The 13,813-nt window shown below is 58.3% G+C and overlaps 2 protein-coding genes across 2 annotated transcripts in view; both read right to left on the reverse strand.

Moving 5' to 3' along the window:
* Window positions 1-642: 642 nt before the first annotated feature.
* Window positions 643-5,262, reverse strand: STK19 (serine/threonine kinase 19). Its single transcript, XM_061352242.1, has 7 exons — window positions 5,197-5,262; window positions 4,431-4,576; window positions 3,795-3,890; window positions 3,217-3,353; window positions 2,468-2,565; window positions 1,394-1,541; window positions 643-754 (listed from the first exon to the last, which is right to left on the reverse strand). The coding sequence occupies exons 1-7, from the start codon at window positions 5,252-5,254 to the stop codon at window positions 709-711; spliced, it is 729 nt and encodes a 242-aa protein (XP_061208226.1). The 5' UTR covers window positions 5,255-5,262; the 3' UTR covers window positions 643-708.
* A 1,880-nt stretch (window positions 5,263-7,142) lies between these two features.
* The window catches only part of SKIC2 (SKI2 subunit of superkiller complex), a 31,337-nt gene continuing 24,666 nt past the window's right edge, over window positions 7,143-13,813 (reverse strand). The window contains exons 21-29 of the mRNA XM_061352243.1: window positions 13,538-13,666; window positions 13,267-13,371; window positions 12,553-12,694; window positions 11,913-12,039; window positions 11,188-11,383; window positions 10,046-10,156; window positions 9,037-9,264; window positions 8,305-8,445; window positions 7,143-7,343 (exon numbers count right to left, since the gene is read on the reverse strand). Of these exons, the coding sequence (XP_061208227.1) occupies window positions 7,143-7,343; window positions 8,305-8,445; window positions 9,037-9,264; window positions 10,046-10,156; window positions 11,188-11,383; window positions 11,913-12,039; window positions 12,553-12,694; window positions 13,267-13,371; window positions 13,538-13,666 (1,380 nt within the window). The remainder of the gene's footprint in view (window positions 7,344-8,304; window positions 8,446-9,036; window positions 9,265-10,045; window positions 10,157-11,187; window positions 11,384-11,912; window positions 12,040-12,552; window positions 12,695-13,266; window positions 13,372-13,537; window positions 13,667-13,813) is intronic.

Consider the following 13,813-nt stretch of genomic DNA (forward strand, 5'->3'; position numbering starts at 1 on the left):
TGCAACAGCCGTGGGGAAGAGTGGGCGGGGCGATGGGGCGTCACTTCCGCCTTCACCCTCCCACCAATCCGCCGCCTCCACAGCGGGGCTGCCCGCGGAGATCGCCTGAATCCGGAGCCGAATCCAATCGAGACCCCGCCACAAAGCCCCGCCCACGGTGCACCCGCTCCCCCCCCACACCGCACCCTCGTCCCTCCCCCACCCCATTCCCCCGTTTCCCGGTGGGGCCCCCGTTACCGGGAGCGATTTACGATCAGGCGGCGCCACGGGCAGCCCCGCTGCGGGGGTCCTGACTCTGCCAGAGGGAGCCCCGGCCCCCGCCGCGTCGCTATGGAGACAGCGTTGAACCAATCAGCTTTAAGAGGCGTGGCCGAGGCAGGGGGCTCCCGCGCTGTTTGTTGTAGCCAATCAGATGGGGGCCTTCAGGAGGCCACGCCCCGTAGGGGCTTAAAGGGGCAACGGTGCCTCAAAGCCTTAAAGGGGCAACGGTGAAGGGGTCCCCAGAGTCAAAAAGGGAGGCTTTTTTTGGGGTAAAAACCCCTTTTTATTGCACTTTAACACTTCTGGGAGCGCGGGAAAAGCCTCGTTCCGCGGGGGGGGTGTCGGGGGGTGACCCCGTGGAGGGGGCGGGGTTAAGGTGGACCCCTCCGCGGAGGCCACGCCCCCTTTTGGTCCGGTGGGCCCCGTGGCATGATGGGAAGGGGCCGCTCAGGGCTCAGCCAATCGCAGCATCGGGCCGGAGGTGGTGGGGACACTGTGGGAGGGGCCAGAGAGGGGTCACGTGGGGGCGTGCCCCCCTCAATGGGGTCACAGAGGGGTCATGGGGGTCACAGAGGGGTCATAGGTCACACCCAGAGTTCAGCAGTCACCTGGGGGCACCCAAGGGTGTCACGTGAGGGTCAGAGGTCACATGATGGGGGGGCCTATAGGGGTCTATGGAGCATCTATGGGGATCTATGGGGGTCTACGTGGCTCTATAGGGGTCTATGGGGGATCTATGGGGGTCTATGGGAGGTCTATGGGGGATCTATGGGGGTCTATGGGAGATCTATAGGGGTCTAGGGGAGGTCTATAGCAGTCTATGGGGGGTCTATGGGGATCTATGGGGGTCTACGTGGCTCTATAGGGGATCTATGTGGGTCTATGGGGCTCTACAGGGGTACATACGGGTCTACAGGGATTTATGGGAGGTCTATAGAGGTGTATGGGGGTATAGAGGGGTCTATGGGGGGTCTATGGGGGTTCTATGGGGCTCTATAGGGGTCTATGGGGAGTCCATAGGGGTCTATGGGGGTCTATGTGGGTCTATGGGTCCCTATGGGTCCCTATGGGTCTCTATGGGTCTCTATGGGGTTCTATGGGTCTCTATGGGTCTCTATGGGGTCGTGCCCACCTGAGCACCAGCTGTGCCCCCAGGAGGTCGTGCAGGATGAAGCTGAGGCCGATGGCGGCGCCGGGGGGGGCCCTGCGCTCCTGCAGCTCCTCCAGCAACAGCTCCCGGTGCCGGGCCCGGCGCAGGCGGGAGAGGATGGCCCCACGGCCTGGGGGGGAATGGGGGGCAATGGGGGTTAATGGGGGCAATGGGGGAATGGGGGGCAATGGGGTAATGGGGGCAATGGGGTAATGGGGGGAATGGGGGAATGGGGGGCAATGGGGTAATGGGGGTAATGGGGGGAATGGGGGCAATGGGGTAATGGGGGGCAATGGGGTAATGGGGGGCAATGGGGGAATGGGGGGCAATGGGGTAATGGGAGTCAAGGGGGTAATGGGGGTCAATGGGGTAATGGGGGGAATGGGGGAATGGGGGAATGGGGTAATGGGGGGCAATGGGGGGAATGGGGGGCAATGGGGGTAATGGGGTAATGGCAATGGGGTAATGGGGGCAATGGGCGTAATAGGGGTTAATGGGGGGCAATGGGGGTAATGGGGGTAATGGGGTTAATGGGGGCCAATGGGGGTAATGGGAGTCAATGGGGTAATTGGGGTAATCAGGTAATGGGGGTCAAGAGGGTAATTGGGGTAATGGGGCACTGGTGTAATGGGGAGAATGGGGGTAGTGGGGGGAATGGGGTAATGGGGGTAATGGAGTCAATAGGGGCAATGTGGGCAATGGGACCCATAGGGGGCAATGGGAGTCAATGGGGCAATGGAGTTCAATGGGATCCATAGGTGTCAATGGGTCTCAATGGGAGTCAATGGGGTTCAATGGGGTTCAATGGGGCTCAATGGGGTCAATGGGGTTCAATGGGGCTCAATGGGGTTCAATGGGGGTCAATGGGGCTCAATGGGGTCAATGGGGTTCAATGGGGCTCAATGGGGTCAATGGGGCTCAATGGGGCTCAATGGGGGTCAATGGGGCTCAATGGGGTCAATGGGGTTCAATGGGGTTCAATGGGGCTCAATGGGGGTCAATGGGGCTCAATGGGGTTCAATGGGGCTCAATGGGGGTCAATGGGGGTCCCATTACCCCTAAGGATGGCGCGGATGAAGCGGCCCAGTCCCGGCACCGACAGCCACCAGCTCCCAGCATCCCGGAGAGTGAGGAGCCCTGCGGCCACCAACTGCCTGCAATGGGGCAATGGGGGTCAATGGGGGTAATGGGGCAATGGGGGCAATGGGGCAATGGGGGCAATGGGGCAATGGGGGTCAATGGGGGCAATGGGGGTCAATGGGGGTGATGGGGCAATGGGGGTAATGGGGCAATGGGGTGAAATGGGGGCAATGGGGGTGAAGGGGAGCAATCGGGGTCAATGGGGGCAATGGGGCGATGGGGTGAAATGGGGTAATGGGGCAATAGGAATAATGGGGCTCAATGGGTGTCAATGGGGCTCAATGGGTATCAGTGGGGTTCAATGGGTGTCAATGGGTGTCAATGGGCCTCAATGGGTGTCAATTGGTATCAATGGGGCTCAATGGGTGTCAATGGGTATCAATGGGTATCAATGGGACTCAATGGGTGTCAATGGGGCTCAATGGGGTTCAATGGGGCTCAATGGGTGTCAATGGGTATCAATGGGTATCAATGGGAGTCAATGGGTATCAATGGGTGTTAATGGGTGTCAATGGGTACCAATGGGTATCAATGTGTATCAGTGGGTATCAATGGGAGTCAATGGGGCTCAATGGGTATCAATGGGTATTAATGGGGCTCAATGGGGTTCAATGGGGTTCAATGGGTGTCAATGGGGTTCAATGGGTCTCAATGGGGTCCCTCACGTGATGTCCCGGTCTCCGAAGCCCCACTCCTTCAGCTCCCTCTCCTCGTACCCCAGCGCCGGGCTCGCGGCCACGGCCCCATCCAGGAACCTCCGGATCAGGGGGGCCCGGGGGGACCCCGCTGCCCCCGCCAGCACCTGGGGGGGGGCAACAGAGGGGATGGGGGTCCCATTGCCCCCTATGGGGCCCTATGGGGGTCCCATTGTCCCCTATGGGGGGTGGAAGATCCCATTATGCACTATGGGGGGGTGGAAGATCCCATTATCCCCTATGGGGGGTGGAAGATCCCATTATCCACTATGGGTGGTGGAAGATCCCATTATTCCTTATGGGGGGTGGAAGATCCCATTATTCCTTATGGGGGGTGGAAGATCCCATTGTCCACTATGGGGGGTGGAAGATCCCATTATCCTCTATGGGGGTAGAAGATCCCATTATCCACTACGGGGGGGGGTGGAAGATCCCATTATCCCCTATGGGGGGTGGAAGATCCCATTATCCCTTATGGGGGGGTTGGAAGATCCCATTCTGCCCTATGGGGGTGGACGTTCCCATTGTGCCCCCTGGCCCCTCCCCACCTTCTCCCTATAGGCATCCACGCACACGACCCCCAGCGTATCCGAGCCCAGCCCCACATGGAGCAACCGGATGCGCCCGTCAGCCCGGAGCCGGTCCTATGGGGCAGAGCACACAATGTGGGTCCCATGGGGTGGTCCCATTGCTCGCTATGGGGCAAAGTACACAATATGGGTCCTATGGGGGGGGGTCCCACTGTCCGGTATGGGGCAGAGCACACAATGTGGGTCCTATGGGGGGGGGGCCCATTGTCTGCTATGGGGCAGAGCACACAATGTGGGTCCCATGAGGGGGGCGGTCCCATTGTCCCCTATGGGGCAGAGCACACAATGTGGGTCCCATGGGGGGGGGTCCCATTGTCCCCTATGGGGCAGAGCACACAATGTAGGTCCTATGGGGGGGGGGTGTCCCATTGTCCGCTATGGGGCAGAACACACAATGTGGGTCCCATGGGGGGGGGGTCCCATTGTCCGCTATGGGGCAGAGGACCCAACCAAGAGAGGTCCAATGGGGCAGGGGGAGGTCCCATTATCCCCAATGGGGCAGAGAACCCAACCGCGAGAGGTCCAAAGGGGCAGTCCCATTGTCACCTATGGGGCAGGGGGTTACTTATGGGGCTGCCCCATAGCGGGCCCCACCAGGTGCCGGTCGACGGCCGTGCGGTCGCTGACGATGCTGTAGAGCTGATGGCGCAGGACCAGGGGGGGCAGGAGGTCCCCAAAGAGCCCTATGGGGAACAGGGCCCCCAGGGCCCCCAGGGCAGCCTCCACTGCCCCAGGGCTGCCTATGGGGGGGGGGCCCATAAGTGGCCCCATAGAGACCCATAGAAACCAGAAAGACCCCATAGAGACCCCATAGAGACCTATAGATGCCCCACATAAAACTATAGAGCCCCATAGAGCCTACATAGAGACCTACATAGACCCCATAGAGACCCACAGAGCCCTATAGAGACCCATAGAGACCCCGTAGAGACCCATAGAGACCCATAGAGACCCCACAGAGATCCCATAGAGCCCCCATAAAGACCCAATAAAGCCCCATAGAGACCCATAGAGACCCGTAGGTGCCCATAGACGCCCCACAGAAACCTATAGAGCCACATAGAGCCTACATAGAGACCCACAGAGACCCCATAGAGACCCACAGAACCCTATAGAGCCCCATAGAGACCCCATAGAGCCCCACAGAGACCCATAGAGACCCAGAGACCCCATAGAGCCCCATAGAGACCCAGAGACCCCATAGAGCCCCATAGAGACTCCCTAGAGACCCCATAGAGCCCCATAGAGACCCATAGAGACCCCATAGAGACCCACAGAGCCCTATAGAGACCCCATAGAGACCCATAGAGCCCCATAGAGCCCCCATAGAGCCCCATAGAGCCCCATAGGCCCCCGGTACCGTCCCGGCGCCGCCTCTTGGCCTCGATCCCGTCCCCGTAGCGGCGCCGGCGGCTCATGGGGGGGGGAGGGGAAATCCCGGCTTGTCGCAGCTTGATGACGTCAGGAGGAAGGGGGCGTGGCTCCGCCGTAGGACGGAACCACTTCGGTGCAATGGGGGCGGAAGGGATGAGTCACGTGGTTTAAAGGGAAGGGGTTGAATGGGGCCAATGGGGAATGAGGGGGAGGGATTGGAACCACATGGGCCAATCAGGGCGCTGGACTGAACCACATGGGCCAATGAGGTTGGGCTGAACCCTACTGGCCAATCAGGGGTTGGACTGAACCACATGGGCCAATCAGGGCGCTGGACTGAACCACATGGGCCAATGAAGTTGGGCTTAACCCTATTGGCCAATCAGTGGGCTAGGCTGAACCATACGGGCCAATGAGGTTGGGCTGAACCCTATTGGCCAATCAGGGGGCTGGGCTGAACCATACGGGCCAATGAGGTTGGGCTGAACCCTACTGGCCAATCAGGGGTTGGACTGAACGACATGGGCCAATCAGGGCGCTGGACTGAACCACATGGGCCAATGAAATTGGGCTTAACCCTATTGGCCAATCAGGGTGCTGGGCTGAACCACATGGGCCAATGAAGTTGGGCTTAACCCTATTGGCCAATCAGGGGGCTAGGCTGAACCATACGGGCCAATGAGGTTGGGCTGAACCCTATTGGCCAATCAGGGCGCTGGACTGAACCACATGGGCCAATCAGAAGGCTGGTCTGAATCACATGCGCCAATCAGGGGCCAGGGCTGAACCCTATTGGCCAACTATTACCATAATGGGGGGGGTGCATTGGACCGAACCCACCCCAATAGGGGCGTCCAGACTGAACCATGACCACAATGGAGGATTGCATTGGACCAAACCAACCTCAATGGGGGGGGGGATCAGACCAAACCATTACCACAATGGGGGGGTGTGTGCATTGGACCGAACCAACCTCAATGAGGGGGTTTAGACCGAACCATTCCCACAATGGGGGTGTGTGTGCGCATTGGACTGAACCAACTTCAATGGGTGGGGGGATCAGACCAAACTATTACCACAATGGGGGGGCTGTATTCATTGGACCGAACCAACCTCAATGGGGGGTTTAGACCAAACCATTACCACAATGGGGGTGTGTGTGTGTATGTGTGCACATTGGAACGAACCAACCTCAACAGGGGGGTTAGCACCAAACCATTACCACAATGGGGGAGAGTGTGCATTGGACCGAACCGACTTCAATGGGAGGAATCAGACCAAACCATTACCACAATGGGGGGGGGGGGGGGGGGAAATGGCTGTGTGTGTATTGGACAGAACCAACCTCAATGGAGGGATGCATTGGACCAAACCAACCTCAATGGAGGAGTGCATTGGACCGAACCATTACCACAATGGGGGGGTGCATTCATTGGACTGAACCAACCTCAATGGAGGGATGCATTGGACCGAACTAACCTCAATGGAGGGATGCATTGGACCGAACCATTACCACAATGTGGGGGGTGTATTCATTGGACCGAACCAACCTCAATGGAGGGATGGACCGAACCATTACCACAATGGGGGGGGGGGGGGGTGTATTCATTGGACTGAACCAACCTCAATGGAGGGATGCATTGGACCGAACCAACCTCAATGGAGGGATGCATTGGACCGAACCAACCTCAATGGAGGGATGCATTGGACCGAACCAACCTCAATGGAGGGATGAATTGGACCGAACCATTACCACAATGTGGGGGGTGTATTCATTGGACCGAGCCAACCTCAATGGGGGGGTGCATTGGACCGAACCATTACCACAACAGGGGTGGCTGTGTGGCCATTGAACTGCACCAACCTCAACACAGGGCTGTGTGTGGGGACACGAGTCCATCCATAACCATGGGGGTGCCCTTGGCACCCCTTTTATTGCGTGTAGAGGCTGGCGGCGAAGACGATGTCCCTGCGGATGAGGCCTGAGACCGCCTCCATCTTGGTGGCCAGGGCTGGCTCCCCCAGTAGCCGGGCTGCTTGCCGCAGCTCCCGGCACAGCTCCTCCAGGCGTTGGATGCAGCGCACAACAGAGCCCTCCTGTAGGGCCGGGGGGAGGCGGATGGAGGCAAACGGCTGGAAAAGAAAGGGGGGGAATGGGGGGAAAAAGGGTTTTTTTGGGTCGGTTTAATGGGGTTTTGGGGGGGGGTTGGGTGTTTGAAAGGGGTTTTCAAGGGGTTTGGGGGGTTTAATGGGGTTTTGGGGGGGTTTAATGGGGTTTTGGGGGGTTTAAGGGGGGTTTGGGGGGTTTTAAGGGGGGTTTGGGGGGTTTTAATGGGGTTTTGGGGGATTTGGGGGTTTGGGGGTTGTTTGATGGTGTTTTTGGTGTTTGGGTTTTTGGGGGTGTTTGGGGGGTTTTGGGGGGTTTTGGGGCTTTTAATGGGGTTTTCAAGGGGGTTGGGGGTTTTAATGGGTTTTGGGGGGGTTTTAAGGGGGTTTGAGGTTTTTTTATGGGGTTTGGGGGGTTTTTATGGGGGTTTTGGGGGTTGAGGGTATTTTGGGGTGTTTTGGGGATATTTTGGGGTGTCTTGGGGGTGTTTGGGGAATTTTGGGGGCTCTTTAGGGGTATTTTGGGCTGGTTTTAAGCTGGTTTGGGGTATTTTGGGGTGTTTTGAGGCTCTTCTGGGGTATTTTGCACTATTTTGGGGTATTTGGGTGTATTTTGGGGCTGTTTTGGGGTATGGGAGGCTACTTTGGGGCTGTTTGGGGGTATTTTGGGCTGCTTTGAGGCTGTTTTAGGGTATTTTGGGGCTCTTTGGTGTATTGGGGTTCACTTTGGGGCTCTTTTGGGGTATGGGAGGCTACTTTGGGGCTGTTTGGGGGTATTTTGGGTTGTTTTGAGGCGCTTCTGGGGTATTTTGGGGCTCTTGCGGGCTGCTTTGGGGCTGTTTTGGGGTATTTGGCGGATGTTTTGGGGTATTTTTGGGTGTTTCGGGGCTGTTCTGGTGATTTTTTGGGTGTTTTGGGCTGTTTCGGGGCATTTTTGGGTGTTTTGGGGTGTTTTTGGGGCTGTTTTGGTGCTGTTTCAGGCTCTCACCACGCCGTGGGCCCACTCGAACACCACCTCCATGAAGCTGAAGTTGAGCTCCTGCTCCACGTCCTCGGCGCTGGTGCTGAGGCCGCACTCCTGCTGCAGGCGGCCCAGGCGCTGCGCCAGGCCCACGAGGTGCTGCACGGCCTGGGGGGGGAGAGCCACAACACAGGGACCCCATTGAGCACCACTGACACTCATTGGCACCCATTGACACCCATTGACACCCACTGATACCCATTGAGCCCCATTGAACCCCATTGATACCCATTGACACCCACTGAATCCCATTGAACCCCACTGACCAGCATTGCATTTATCTCGATTACTCCATTTCTTCCGATTTCCCCGCATTGCCGCGATTTCTCCGATTACCCGATTATCCCAATTACCCCGATTTTGTTCCATTATCCTATTTCCCTTCCCATTCTCCCATTATCCGATTGTCCCGTTCCAGATTCTTCATTATCCCTCATTATCCCAATTCCATCTCCTCCAATAGCTCCATGTCCCCATTGCTTCTTATTCCCTCATTTTGGGGGGCCACGACCCCCATTTCAGCCCCGCATTGGGCCCACGTTCCCCCATTCCCATTCCTACATTCCACGTCCATTTCCCCAATTACCTCTTCCCATTATCCTATTCCCCCGTTCCCATTCTCCACTCCCACCTTCATTTCCCCCACCCCTATTTCCGCGATTAACGGTCAGCTCCATTCCCCCCATCCGCCCCCCTTACCTTCCCCAACGCCTGGCTCAGGGGGGGAACCTCCCCCCGGCCCCCCCCTCCCCCCCCTGTCGCGACACACGACAGGAGGCTCGCGCTCTCGGCGGGGCTCAGCGCCGCCAGCCCGTTGCTAAGCAACAGCTCCGTCACCAGCAGCGAGCCCGTGCTCAGCGACGCCGCCACGCGGCCGCCCAGCGCCACTGCGCCCGACGGGGTCACGTGACCCAGGGAGCGCAGCACCTGCGGGGTGGAAGGGGGGGGGAATTGGGGGTTAATGGGGGGCAATGGGGGAATGGGAGTCAATGGTGGGAATGGGGGTGATGGGAATGGGTGAATGGGGAAATGGGGGAATGGGGGAATGGGGGTCAATGGGGTCAATGGGGATCAATGGGTGTGATGTGGGGAATGGGGGCAATAGGGGTGATGGGGGAATGGGGATCAATGGGGGTAGGGCAGAATGGGGGGAATGGGGCAATGGGGATCAATGGGAGTCAATGGGGGGAATGGGGGTCAATGGGGGTCATGGGGGTGATGGGGATCAATGGGTGTCAATGGGGGTCAATGGGGTTCAATGGGGTCAATGGGGTTCAATGGGGTCAATGGGTGTCAATGGGGTTCAATGGGGTTCAATGGGGGTCAATGGGGGTGATGGGGATCAATCAATGGGGTTCAATGGGTGTCAATGGGTGTCAATGGGGTTCAATGGGTGTCAATGGGTGTCAATGGGGGTCAATGGGGTTCAATGGGTGTCAATGGGTGTCAATGGGGTTCAATGGGTGTCAATGGGGTCAATGGGTGTCAATGGGGCTCAATGGGTGTCAATGGGGTCAATGGGTGTCAATGGGTGTCAATGGGGTTCAATGGGTGTCAATGGGTGTCAATGGGGTTCAATGGGTGTCAATGGGGTCAATGGGTGTCAATGGGGCTCAATGGGTGTCAATGGGTGTCAATGGTGTCAATGGGGTTCAATGGGTGTCAATGGGTTCAATGGGGTTCAATGGGGTCAATGGGGAGAGCTGACCTCCAGGCGCTGCCTGTACTCGGGCAGCAGCAGCAGGGAGCTGTCGGAGAGCTGGAAGCGGAGCTGCTCCAACTGCTCCTGCAGGCAGCGGCGCCTCGCGGCCTGCGCGTACTGGGGGCAAGGGAGGGATGGGGGGCAAACAGCCTGCACCTGCCCCATATCTGCCCCATATCCACCCTATATCCACCCTATACCCACCCTATATCCCCTATATCTACCCTATATTCCCCTATATCTGCCCCATATCCACCCCATATCTGCCCCATATCTGCCCTACATCCCCTATATCTACCCTATATTCCCCTATATGCCCTCTATATCCGCCCCATATCCACCCTATATCCATCCTATATCCGTTTATATCCCCCCTATATCCACCCTATATCCGCCCCATATCCACCCTATATCCATCCTGTATCCCTCTATATCCCCCCTATATCCACCCCATATCCGCCCTATATCCCCCTATATCCACCCTATATCCGCCCCATATCTGCCCCATATCCGCCTTATATCCCCCCTATATCCGCCCCAATATCCCCCCTATATGCACTCTATATTCACCCTATAACAGCCCCATATCCCCCCTATATCCCGCTGCATATCCCCCCATATCCCCCCTATATCTGCCCATATCCACCCTATATGCCCTTTATCTGCCCTATATCCAACCTATATCCACCGTATATTCCCGCTGTATCCACCCCATATTCCCCATATATCCACGCCTATATCCCCCCCTATATCCGCCCTATGTCCCCCTATATCCGCCCTATATCCCCTCTATATCCGCCCTACAACTCCTGTATATCTGTTCTATATCCACTCTATATCCTCCCAATATCCTCATTATATCCCCTCTATATCTGCCCTATATCCCCCTATATCCACCCCTATATCAGCCCTATATCCTCCCTACATCCCCTGTATATCTGACCTATATCCACTCTATATCTGCCCTACATCCCTCTCTATATCCCCCCCATATCCCCCCCTATACCCCCCCATATCCACCCCTATATCCCCCTATACCCCCTCCTATATCCCCCCTATATCCGCCCCATATCCGCCCTATATCCCCCTATGTCTCCCCATATCCCCCCCCATCTCCCCCATCTCCCCCCCTATATCCCCCCCCTCACCTCCTGCTGGAACCGGGCCCTGTGCACGCACTCGAAGGCCCCGAGGCGGGCGCTGAGCTCCCGCACCCGAGCGGCCGCTTCCAAAGCATCCGGATCCCTCAGGATCCCAGCGGGATCCAGCAGGGGGAGGGGCGAGCCCCCCCCCACCCCCGCTGCCAACCGGAGCAGCTCCTGCAGGGCGGCACCAAGGGCTGGCCTATGGGGGGGGGACACACAGAGGGGTAACAATGGAACCCCCCCATTGGTAACAATGGAACCTCCCATTGGCGTCAATGGGCACCCCCCCATTGGTAACAATGGAATCTCCCATAGGCATCAATGAACACCCCCCCATTGGTAACAATGGAATCTCCCATTGGCAGCAATGGACACCCCCCCATTGGTAACAATGGAATCTTCCATAGACCCCAATAGTGGGATTCCCCCCCATAGACCCCAATAATGGGGTTCTCCCCTCCATCCCTTCACCCCATAGACCCCAATAATGGGATTTCCCCCCCATAGACCCCAATAATGGGGTCCCCCCTCCATCCCTTCACCTTATAGACCCCCATAATGGGATTCCCCCCCATACACCCCAATAATGGGGTTCACCCCCCATAATGGGGTTCACCCATAGACCCCAATAATGGGGTTCCCCAATAATTGGGTTCCCCCATAGACCCCAATAATGGGGTTCCCCCCTCCACCCCCATAGACCCCAATAATGGGGTTCCCCCTCACACCTGTCCCGGTGCTGGTGGCGAGGCCTCAGCTCCTGCAGGAGGTTTTCAGGGTTCACCTTCAGGGTCTTGGCCGTGACCCCCACAAAGTCCTGGGCCTGGAGCTGCTCCAAAGCGTGGCCACAGGGGCCTGGAGGGAGGGGGGGAACCCTGAGATTGGGGGACCCCAAAACCCCCCCCCCAATAAAAGAGCCCAAACGGGATCTAACCCCCCCTCCATAGGGCACATGGTACAGCCCAAACCACTCCATAGGGAACAATGGGACCCCTAAACACCCATAGAACACAATGGACCCCCCCATAGGACACAATGGACCCCCCAACCACCCCATAGGACACAATGGACCCCCCCAAACCCCCCCATAGGGCACAATGCACCCCCCATAGGACACAATAGGCCCCCCAAAACCCCCCATAGGACACAATGGGCCCCCCCAACCGCCCCATAGGACACAATGGACCTCCCATAGGACACAATGGACCCCCCCATAGGACACAATGGACCCCCCAACCCCCCCATAGGACACAATGGACCCCCCATAGGACACAATGGACCCCCCATAGAACACAATGGGCCCCCCAAACCCCCCCATAGGACACAATGGACCCCCCATAGGGCACAATGGACCCCCCCGGGCCATACCATCAGGCAGGAAGAGGCGGGTGAGCAGCAGCTCCTCGGGGAGGGGGGCATCGGGGGGTGTCGGGGGCTCCTCCCCCCCCTCGGGGGGCTTCTCAGCGAGCACCAAGGTGGTGAAAATGCGGCCTGAGGGGCTGGGGGTGACCTGGGGGTAATGGGGGGCAATGGGGGAATGGGGTTAATAGGGGTTATGGGGGAATGGGGGTAATGGGGGTGATGGGGTAATGGGGGCGATGGGGGAATGGGGCTAATGAGGGTGATGGGGGAATGTATTTCTGGGGTAGTTTTGGGTGTTTCAGCTGGTTTTGGGGTGGTTTCGGGTTGTTTTGGGTTGTTTTGGGGGAGTTTCAGGGTGATTTGGGGCACTTTTGCGCTGATTTCGGTCGTTTTGGGTGATCCTGGGGTGATTTTGGGGCAGTTTTGGGTGTTTCGGGTGATTTTGGGGGGCGGGGGGGGTTGGCAATTTGGGGTGGTTTTGGGGTGTTTTGGGGTGGTTTTGGGGTGATGTGGGGCCGTTTTGCGGTGATTTCGGCTGTTTTGGGTGATCCTGGGGTGATCTGGGGGCAGTTTTGGGTGTTTCGGGTGATTTTGGGGTGGTTTCGAGTGGGTTCTGGGGCATTTCCTGCTGTTTTGGGGCGCTTTGGGGTGTTTCGGGTGATTTTGGGGCAGTTTCAGTGTGTTTCTGGGGTGTTTTGGGGCTGTTTTGGGGCCCGGTACCTGCAGGATGAGGCCCAGCGCGTTCCGGTGTCTCTGGGTGCTCACCACCAACACCCGGCCGGGCACCAGCACCCGCAGCCCGGCCACCGAGTCCGCCAAGCGCCGCTGCGGGGACCCCCATCCGGTTACATGGGACCCCCATAGAGCCCCATAGGGCCCCACAGAGCCCCATAGATCCCTATAGAAGCCTATACGGCCCTATAGCCCCCCACTTCCGGTCCCGCCCCTCCGCTTCTGGTTTTGCCCCCGCCCACTTCCGGTCCCACCGCACCATCAGCTCCTTCCGGTCCCTCCGCAGCGCCTCCACGGCCTCGTGGTAGGAGCTGACGTCACTTCCGGGATCCGGCTCCGGCTCCGCCGACAGCGCCCCCTGCAGCTCGGCCACGCGGCGAGCCTGGGCCTGCGGTCACGTGGGGTCAGTGGGGGGGGTTAGGGGGGGCAATGGGGGTCAATGGGGGGCAATAGGGATCAGTGGGGCTCAATGGGGTTCAATGGGGATCAATGGGTGGCAATGGGACTGAATGGAGGCAATGGGGCTCAGTGGGGT

Source organism: Neopsephotus bourkii, unplaced genomic scaffold (assembly GCF_033783945.1).
Source record: "Neopsephotus bourkii isolate Nb327-2 ecotype Australia unplaced genomic scaffold, CSIRO-AGI_Nbou_v1 NB_644, whole genome shotgun sequence".
Taxonomy (NCBI): Eukaryota; Metazoa; Chordata; class Aves; order Psittaciformes; family Psittacidae; genus Neopsephotus; species Neopsephotus bourkii.